We start from the raw sequence: 10,334 nt of genomic DNA, 5'->3' as shown, positions 1-10,334 counted from the left end.
GCTGCTCACATGCATAAGCTGCTTTTATAGGCAGTGGTAAAGCCATAAATCAGTTTAAAGGGCATGTTAGCAAACTTCTTCATGTAAAGGCAGCTTAAAGGCTACTCTCCTGTGAGTGCCCCACCCTCAGATGATGTTTCTTATTCCTGCAAAACTAAAAACAAAACAAGATAGGCTACCAGGAGCATTGGTGCTTGCTGCTGTACCCAATGGCATCAAAAATAAGGCCCAGATAGGAGAGCCTAAGAAGATGGCCCAGAATTTTAAGCAGCTGTAAAAGAGATTTCTTTCACATAGAAACGTCCGCTGATATCTGTCTCATACATTTCTGTTGTCAGTAGATTCAGGACTGATCCGATGTACTTGAAATCCATGCGTGGTTGACGTTACTTTTAAGAATGCAGTGAACATGAATTGCTTGGATAGGCAGTTGAAAACATCTAAAGACAAGGGGTTTGTCCTCCCGTTTTAGAACCTAGAGTTCTCTAATGCTTGTAATGTTGGCATACTCTAACATTGCCCATGGAAATGAAGCCAGACTGGAAGCCATTTTCTAAACATGCTGCCAGTAAACACAAAGGCTGAACAATAAACCCAAAGCGCGTTGCTTATTTCCCATTTACAAATCCCTGCCCAACTCAAAACACCGGCATAATCCTCTTACACTTGCAAGGAAAAGAGACAGATTTGAGGAAAGCACAACAGAAGTTAAGGGGAAACAAAGAGATGCAGAGGTTCCAGTTTATGCCTTCTGCCATTTCTAGAACAGATCAAAAAGAACCCAAAGCAGACACTCCTCTTGTCAACCATTGCAGCGAGTGTTGAGTGTTGAGCTCGAGTGTAATGTTGCTGGTTTTGCACACTCCCAAAACCCAGTGGTTAAGGAAATCTGGCCACTAAAAGCACACCAGGCAGTATAGATAAAAACGAGTACCTTCCTTGAAAAGTTTATGGTCCAGTTTTTGTTTGTTAAGTCCATCTGTGTAGGTACACACACACAGCTACAAGATAAAACGGAAGGAAATGGCATACGGTACCTCCATAGACAGATAAGATAATAACATCGATAACCTGAGCTGACCAATTGTCCTTGCTGGCCTTAGACTTCCCAAGGTGAATTAACTCAAGGTAAAAAAACTCACTCACCTCTACTTTTTTTTTTTTTTTTTCCCCCTTTTTTTCTCATAGGGATTCAACAGCCAAAATATTTATGTCTAAAGTTCAGGCTGCTGTGCTAGAAGCAGTGCCTGCCAACAGATGTAATTTTTAACATTTGGCCATTTGTCCGCCCAAACGCTGCAGCCACGGCTCTTGAGGCTTTGTTCTCAGAACACCAGTAATCCCTTTAGAGGGAATCGGTAACATAAAGATGACACTGAAACCTGTATATGTTGTTCTCCCTCTTCATCCTCTCCCATTTGTGCTCCTATTTTATCTCCAGCTATTTCCTTCTTGAATGAAAGCGATTCTCAACAGAACCATTTGATCACCTGAACCATGCAGCGTGAAAAGTGAGATTTCTTTTGACAGTGATTCTCCTTCCATTGGGAACAGACCAGGTTTGACTTTCAGAGCTCTCAGAAGTCCCACCTTATACAAGGTTTCAATTACCAAAGTAGGAGCTCAAGCATTCCCTTTGCAGTAGGGCTACAATGCTCAAGCGTTCTCCATTTTGTCAGCAGAGAGCAGCACTACTTAAGGCAGTTCCACTAAATCCTGCCTTTCTAAACTATTTAACCCAAACTTATCAGCGTGCAAGCGTAAGAAATAATGCTAAGAGGTCTGCAGTTCTATTATAAGCACGAAGTAGTGTCATTTAATCATCTGCATTATCTTATACTACTTTACATACTGAGTTACTAACAGATGAGTTACTACCATTTTTCTTCATATCAGTGCAATTAAGCGTGGCTGTTTGTATAAAGCTTTGCATGCAGCTCAGACTGTGCTTGTGGTGGAAGGATACCTGACCAAAGTGTCTATGCCACACAGAAATTTGTCTCTCCTTTGAGGAAGATGACCACAGGAAAGACCTACGGATGAGTCATCACATTCCAGACTCTTCAAGCCCCACAGTGACCAGAAAGAAACGTGCTATGGGGGTGGGGAACCAAATAAATCAAACAAACCCACTGCAGACTGAGAGCAACTCAGTTCTGAGAACAGCGCTGTCAACATGTTTACTCATGACTGCGATCAAGTCAACTGGTTGAAGGTTGGCTGTTTGTTCAGACTGATAAGGTTGCAGTGTTAAAGATTGCATTTAGTTTTGCCTTTTCTTTCTTCTGCTCTATCAGCTTACATAACCTCATTTTTAAAATACTGATGTCGTAAAGCGTTTCAATGGGAGCTGAAACTGCTCATCTGCTCTTAATGACGTGTTCTTTTTCTGTTAAAAAAAAAAAAAAATAAAAAAATCTTGGTGCTCTCCCTGAACTTACATGAGGATGCTGAAATTGTGCATTGCTGCTTCTCCTCTCTGAGCACTCAACATGAGTATGTAGCAGTAGGCAGTACCTCCTGAGAGGAACATCATTAGTTTGGGAGAACAACATGCTGGTCTCACTATTTAATTTCCAGGTGCTCAAGCATTCCGAGCAAGCTGGTCTGAAGTATTTCATCATTTTTTTTGCCATTTTTCCTCAAAAACTGGGGTACTACCACAAGATACATGATCAGAATGTCCCGTGTTCTGAGACCTGAGAATAGGACTGTTAAGTCTCCTATATGCTTATTGACAAAAAATAGGGCTTTGGAAACAGGGATAGCGGGGAGACATGTAGCACATACAGTCCCAGGAAGAGTCTGGGGAGAATCTTGCTGGTTCCATTTTTTAATTGGCAAATTTTCCCTTCAAGGCAAGGGGTTTATGGAAACAGCCTTCAAACTTATCAGAAAGCAAGGAACAAGTTCAACATGTGCCGTGCAAATGTTACCATTTTGTGCAGTGCCAAGACTATACTATTCCCCCCCACCAAATCATTTCATACCTCTGCAACATGTGGCCTTCTCTGCTGAAGCAACACATACTAAGTGAAGAAGAAAAAGGACTTTAAGAAGCTTGTAATTAACAGAACCAGTCTAAAATCATTAGCACTGAAAATACCTTTTCAGATTGCCTATACGCTATTCACTGCAGTATCAGCGTGAGACAGCTATAAATGCCAGGTTATAAGATAAGAGAAACAGACCTTTGCAAAGTCATTCACCTACATCTCGCTAACAACGTGGCATTTAATTAAAGACAGGCTTTCAAATGTGTTTCACAATGGGATGAATATATTCCTTGAAACACCTGGCTCAAAAGAGTTTTCAAAAAGAGCAGAATTCATCTTGCCTGAAAGTTAACAGCGACTCTGCACTGAACATTGAAAAATTTACAAGCTTTGAAGGCAAAATTAAAAGCAGGTGTCTTATTTAAGAAGTTTGTGTAGGAATTGTACTGGAGTGCTGATGACATTCTCTCCGATCTTTTAGGCACGTTCTCATAGAGTACAAGAAAACATATGAACTAAAAACAAAATAAAAGACATGAGCAAGGCGTATCCTGTCCCCTGCACTCAGCAACACAGAAAGAAACAAAAGCACATTACAGCTCATAGTACATGTTTATTATTAGAGGTGTTTACAGAAAAGTCTGCGAAGTACTGCTAGTCTAAGACTGACATTGGGGGTGTTTATGGTTTATGGCTTTGTGTTTTTTGAATTATCTAAAAAGTCGCAAAACTGATTATGTTTGGGGCCTATTTCAGTCTTATTAAAAAAAAGTTCAATTCACAGATAAAGGAGAAGGTGCTTCCATTAGCAGCTTAGTAACTACGACCAAAGAGGGTGTAGAACTTGGCAGGGTTCTTGCCGCAGACACATTTTGCCCCACTCTGTAGTTCACGGAGAGGCTGGAAAGGTATGCAAAGACTTTTTGCTCCCATGGAGGGGGCACCAGGCTCCAGATCTTGATCTCTGAAATAAAAACACATTCGTAAATAAAAACACTCATTAGAAAACAAAGATGCAAAGCGTACCATGCATAAAATCCCAAATGCACGCTAACTACTCTGGAAGTGCCCAAACTAAAGGACTAAGTATGCTGAATTGTGCAGGACAGCAAGGGTCAATGGTGAACCTTATTGTACCTACAGGTATCCCACATACTGTTTTACATTCAAACATCTCTATTTTGATTCCAGTAGATGCTCTCCAACTCATTTCTATTTTACCTGGCAGTGGTCTTCTTGATCCAATCCTCGCACTCACTTTCCCCACAAAAAGGGATTTGTACAATCTGAAATGGAAAGGAGCAAAGGAGTGGAGAAAAAAAAAAAAAATCAGTTACAGATCTACAAAAGAACTCCTCCGTGTCCCTGGAACAATCCTAAACCTTAAGATCTCACATGTACTCAAAGTAGGAACATTTCTGATTGCTATAATTAAATTTTAATAGCCCTTTCTCAATAGAGAACTACATAAGCATAGTCATCCTTCCACTGAGCAGCGTGAAGAAACCCACAAAAACACCACACAGAATTCCAATCAAGACAGGGTGCTAATTTCTCTTTTTCTTTTAAATGAAACACATCTTCCATCAGTGGAAAGCCTAAATCTTGTTTGCTCCTGGAAATACCCCATTTTTTCAGGAAAAATTTAAACTTTTCAAACTGCAGAATAAACACTTGGTTACGTAGTGCAAGACAACGCCTTCCCAGCTTAATTCCAGTCCTATGATTTTTCATATCTTCCGAGTAAGACAGATACGTATTTAAAGATAAAACCAAACTGCCAAGAGCACATTTTTCTTGGTTTCAATGTTAGATAGCTGAAGAAAACAGAGAAAGTAGATGTGAAGTCTCATACACTCGGTATGCTACCCTCGGAGAACGTAACAAATCTCTTTCAAGTTCTGGACTTCATTTTACAGATGTTTTATATTTTTAGTGGATTTGCAGTGGAAATTAAGTTGACTCCTAAAAGTTAAGACTACTGGTAAAAAAAAAGGCACCCCCTGCACCCAACTGAGCACTCATGTAATGCTAATAGCTGAAGGCAATAGAGCTACTAAATTCTTACTGCACAGTCATTTTCACTCTATTAACACTGTGAATAAGGTTCATTGATCATAGAATCATGGAATGGCTTGGGTTGGAAGGGACCACAAGGATCATCAAGCTCCAACCCTTGTGGTTTTCTCTCATCAGATTTACATACTTAGTGCAAAATTCTCCATCTGCTTTGAACTGGGACACACCTTTATTAAACTTGATGTTATAGCTTAACTTCCTTGCACGTAAAAAAAGAATGGCTTGTGTTGGAAGGGACCCTGAGGATCATCAAGCTCCAACCCCTCACCACAGGCAGGGTCACCAACCTCCACATTTAGTACTAAACCAGGCTGCCCAGGGCCCCACCCAACCTGGCCTTGAACACCTCCAGGGACAGGCATCCACAACATCTCTGGGCAGCTGTGCCAGCACCTCACCACTCTCATAGTAAAGAACTTCCCATAGTAAAGAACTCTTCTTACAGCTTGAACTGAACTTTGCATGGAGTTTAAAAGAACACAGAAGCAGCCCATATTTTTAAATAGCTAACAGGCTACATTTCAGTTACAATCAGGGGAAAGGATTAACAGGAATAAAGCAGGAGTAGTTCAGCTTACAGGTTTTCTTCTTAAACCATAGCCAGTGCTAGGGGTATAATTTAAAGAAATGGGATATGGTCCATAAAACACCTATAGGTAGACAGAAAGTCATAAAATAACGAACTCAGTTTTCTCCATTCAGACATGGTGATTAGAATAAAATTCTGGAACCTAAGTACTAAAATGGCGTAAGCATCTTCAACTTGGAATTCATTTGTTCTTATTTCCAAGTTTCATTATATATTAAACTACATTTAAACTACATTGAACAAAGAGTGCAATTCCTCCGCAAGAATATAGCTGTCCATGAGACCCAGTACTGCCCACTGAAGAGCACACACTTTACAGCATCACTGGAGATTATCTGCAGTAGGTGGGGAAAAAAGGGGGGTACTTACAGCATTCATCAGAACTATACTTTTTACATGTACATAAATTATCATCTTTTAGAATTAACTTCGCATTGCATTCTTGCTCTTGCAATGAACTGAACTCTCCACCTTATTAATTTTTACATGTAAGTTTACATTTTCCTTGACTGTTTCTTTGTCTTGAAGATAGACAAGTACGGTTTCAAGCAGTGCTATTTCATAAAGTGAAAGATAGTTAATAGTACATCCTGAAATCACAACACACAGGAGTGGTAGTACTATTTAAACACCAATATAGATCAGAATTATTTATTGATCAAAGGCTAAAGATTTTTCATCTGTAAATCTACCATTGGAATCATTGGATGCTTTAGAGGTCTGCAGGAAGGGAATTATACTTTGCAGTCTGCAGGAAGAGCCTCAAACTATTTGGAAACAGAACATTTAATGCTTGTATTTAGTTTTGTAGGAGAACATTAGGCAACATTACTATTATCTATTATTATCTATGCATAAAGAATGTCTAAAAAAAAAAACCAACCATGTATCCTCAACTCAATAAGCATGATAAAATCAGTCCCTCCTCTACAGTTCACAATCACTCCTCCTAAACTTGTTATAAATTGGATTCAAGTGCAATAGAAGCAGCAATAAAAGAGCGCGATGGATTGTCAAGGCTAAGATTAACTTATAAAGGTATATGTGAAGTCAACTGAAGTAACTGGGTTTATGACATGCTAGCATTTTCCATTAGAAATTCTGAAATTTTCAGACTAGATCTAATTGGTACACTATAGAGAAAACTCTGTAAAATACGCAGCCTTAATGATTCATTCTGAGGCGTCCACTATTAGAATATCAGGGCTGCTCTAAAAGTACTGCCTCCTATTTTACATATCATTCCAAGGTGAGTATTGACTCCCAGTGATTCTAAACGAACCCAGTGGCTTCTACCTGGATCATAAAGGCAAATCTTTGACAAAAGTAGCATGTACTTTAGACTCTTAACTTAGACACTATTACAAGGCTTGACAAGTGTTTTTCACTGTTTTTTATTAGCATAGTAACAGTAGCTTATCGTGATCTGAATAAAATATTTACATTAATCTCTCTGAAAAGCACTTACTAATAAAAATAGAACGCTTTAAATGCAAACTATCAAACTGCAGCAACATAAGTTACCTGAGGACACTATGTCACTTCTTATGTTAGCACTAGATTTGCAATGAACACAGTATTTCACAGCAAGAATAAATACATTTGAAAACTTATCCAAAGAATTTGAGAAAGCTGATCTTCCTTTGTGTAACTCTACAGGGAACACTCCCATCTCCTTGTTAGGGGAGAGTTCCATAAAAACTACAAAAGTACGTATGTACGTTTATAGGCTTTGAAATTTCTAGCCTCCAATTATTTGCTAGAGACAGAAAGCAGATGAAGACATTTACCAGGATTTTGGAATAAAGTAAGTTTCCTTACCTTTCCTGAATCAAGCTCTTTTTGAAAGTCTTCCATAGTATTGGCCACCACCATATGACTTCTTAAGTCTTCAGAAGCTCTGAAAAAGGAGGTGAGGGAAACTCAAGGTAGATTTATACACATAACCTCACTGGCCAACAGAACCAAGTTTTCAGAGTTGGTCAAAACAAAAGGTAGAAGAGGAACTATATATTCTTTCCAATTATGTTTTTCTACCAGTTCTGCCATCAAAAAGGTAAAATTTTGAATGATTGCTAACGGGCTATACAAGCTGCTGCATATTTTACTATGCTAATTCACACTGTTTTGCACATCAGTTCAAAACTGACCAGCTGTAGATAGAAACAGATAAATACTACGGAGATATATTTTCTTTCAATTTAGTTAGAAAAGCATTCTGCTGTTCAGATTCTGAATAAGTACACAGGTTTTGCTTGTAAGTAACTTGGATCACCACAAAGGAAAGTATATCCCAGCAGTAAAACTCATCTGCAATGATTGACATGCAGGAGATCTGGCATATGAAAAAACTGCAAACAACAGTTTCAAAAGCATTGCTTATGAGCAAACAATCGTATGAAAGTCAATGGTCAAGTCAAGAACAAGTTCTATACCTCTCAATTTACCTGTTGTATAGATTAGCATGGATTTCCTCCAAAACCTGCTTCAGTTTATCTTCTGCCTCATGTTCTGAAAAGGTCAGCTTCTGTCCCGTGTCTCTTCTGACAGCTACAAACTGTTGGCTCTTCATGTCTCGCGGTCCCACTTCAAGCCTGATAGGTACACCCTGCATGGAAAAAAAAGAAGTAAGAAATTATAATGAGTACATAATTCTCACGGGAGTTAATTTTCTCCCTTATTTTGTTTTAAAGTACAGTCTTAACATGGAACTCCTTTACATATTTAAGTTCCTCAAAATAAATGAGTAAAAGCAGCGGAATAATTATCAATTTCTGTCTGCCCCATTCACAGCCTCTTCATTTGTGCATCATATCTTGCTGCAGTCGTGTTACACTGGTTTGGAGACTGCATCTGTGCCAACATGTAAGTGATATCAAGACTGTTAAAACACTGCTGATATTACACTCAGTGACCACAAATAGTGCACATCCGATTTTTAGAGCTTTTATTCCTCATAAGCTTCAGTGATAGGAAATGTGTAATTTCTCATCTCCCACCTACAGGCAAGCAACGATTTCATTTTACTGGTCAGTTAAGAGTCTACCAAGTCTCATGTATTTTCCTTTACATCCTGCTAATGTGGATTGTAAGCTGTATGCAGAGAGTTCATAAGAGAGCAAGTAGAGGTGCATGCAGTTTTATTCATCCTAAAAGAAATCTCATCAGTAAGCTAAAAGTTAAAGACATCATATAGATATTTAGCCAAGCTTTCTACTAAGTTTGTGCTCTGAAATCTCTTCAAGTTCACAGCTTCCAAATGATTCCCCATACCTTAAAGTCTTTCTGCTAAGAAGTATGAATAATGGAGTGAAATCCATCTGAAGGAAGATTTATCTACTCCTCCTACAGAAAAAGCTGTTCAAAACTGTATCAAATAACATCAAAATAATTTTAATTTATTGCACATAGAATAAATGGTCTCCATAACTAAAACTCAGCCAAAAGTATTTAGTGCTTCCATGTCATTTTCTAATTTTAATACCATTTTCTGGAGGAAATAAATAGATTTCAAAAGGACATGTTGGAAGATTAGCAACGAAAAAGCAATTGAACTAACACCAGTGTAAAACAAATGCCAATGACTTGGCTGTCTTCAGAAGTAACATAACATCAGAAATGTGCTAAGCTGAGAAGTAGATAAGGCAAAATACTTTCCAGTTCATTTTTGTACTTACAACTCTAGTACTCTTGTGTATACATGCATTTTTTTTACCCTATTATCCTTCCTTATCGGTACTCAGTAAAATGAGTGCCTTTTGCCTGCAGTTGATGTAAAAATGTAGTTTGCATATTCTGCCTGTTCTTGTTCTAAAAAAATTTAAGCCAAGAAGATAAAATGCCAGGGCTTTGTTTGTGAGGGTCGTCTGAGGGGGGAGGTGGGGAAATTCAGGGAGTGTGGGGAACACAAGGTAATTATTTATACACACACACACACACACACACACACACAATCACTCCTTTTTTTGTTACAGCTATACAAGTTTACCTTCTCTGTTCCACTGTGTGCAAACAACATACTGTCGTGGCCCTGGAATCACTTAATGCAGTTTTTTAAATACGCAGTTGATTTTCTAGGTATATAAGGTAGGTTCAGAATCTGCTAATAACACACACATCCTAGCAAAATGCGAAGTCTCAGAAAGCACCTCCTCTTCATTTATGAATAAGTAGAATACCCAAATCACAGAATAGCTAATGTTGGAGGAGACCTTAAAGATCATCCAGTTCCAACCCCATTGCCATAGGCAGGGCTGCCACCCACCAGATCAGGTTGCCCAGGATCCTATCCAACCTGTTCTTGAAAATCTTCAGGAATGTAGAATCCAGAACCTATCTGGGCAGCTGTGCCAGCATCTCACCACTCTGAGTAAGTAATTTCTTTCTAACATCTAACCTAAATCCTCCTGCTTATAGTTTAAAGCCATTCCACCTTGTCCTATTATTATCAGACCACGTAAAGAGTCGGTTCCCCTCCTGCTTGTAAGCTCCCTTTAAGTACTGGAAGGCTGCAATGAGGTTATCCCAGAGCCATCTCTTCTCCAGGCTGAACAAGCCCAGCTCCCTCAGTCCTTCACAGAAGAGGTGTTCCAGCCCTCTGATCATATTCCTAGCCCTCCACAACCCTCCTGTACTGTGGGCCCCAAGCTTGGATGCAGTACTCCAGATGG

General features: G+C 39.0%; 1 protein-coding gene across 5 annotated transcripts in view; it reads right to left on the bottom strand.

Moving 5' to 3' along the window:
• Nucleotides 1–3,589: 3,589 nt before the first annotated feature.
• EPRS (glutamyl-prolyl-tRNA synthetase) overlaps nucleotides 3,590–10,334 on the bottom strand; it is a 37,089-nt gene continuing 30,344 nt past the window's right edge. For all 5 annotated transcript variants that reach the window (NM_001006398.2, XM_040697048.2, XM_040697050.2 and 2 more), the window contains 4 exons: nucleotides 8,112–8,272; nucleotides 7,486–7,564; nucleotides 4,218–4,282; nucleotides 3,590–3,960 (listed from right to left, as the gene is read on the bottom strand). In NM_001006398.2, the coding sequence (NP_001006398.2) occupies nucleotides 3,810–3,960; nucleotides 4,218–4,282; nucleotides 7,486–7,564; nucleotides 8,112–8,272 (456 nt within the window). In that variant the 3' untranslated portion in view covers nucleotides 3,590–3,809. The remainder of the gene's footprint in view (nucleotides 3,961–4,217; nucleotides 4,283–7,485; nucleotides 7,565–8,111; nucleotides 8,273–10,334) is intronic.

Source organism: Gallus gallus, chromosome 3, assembly GCF_016699485.2.
Source record: "Gallus gallus isolate bGalGal1 chromosome 3, bGalGal1.mat.broiler.GRCg7b, whole genome shotgun sequence".
NCBI lineage: Eukaryota > Metazoa > Chordata > Aves > Galliformes > Phasianidae > Gallus > Gallus gallus.
The sequence above is the reverse complement of the archived record's forward strand: the minus strand, read 5'-3'. Positions and strand labels throughout refer to the sequence as shown.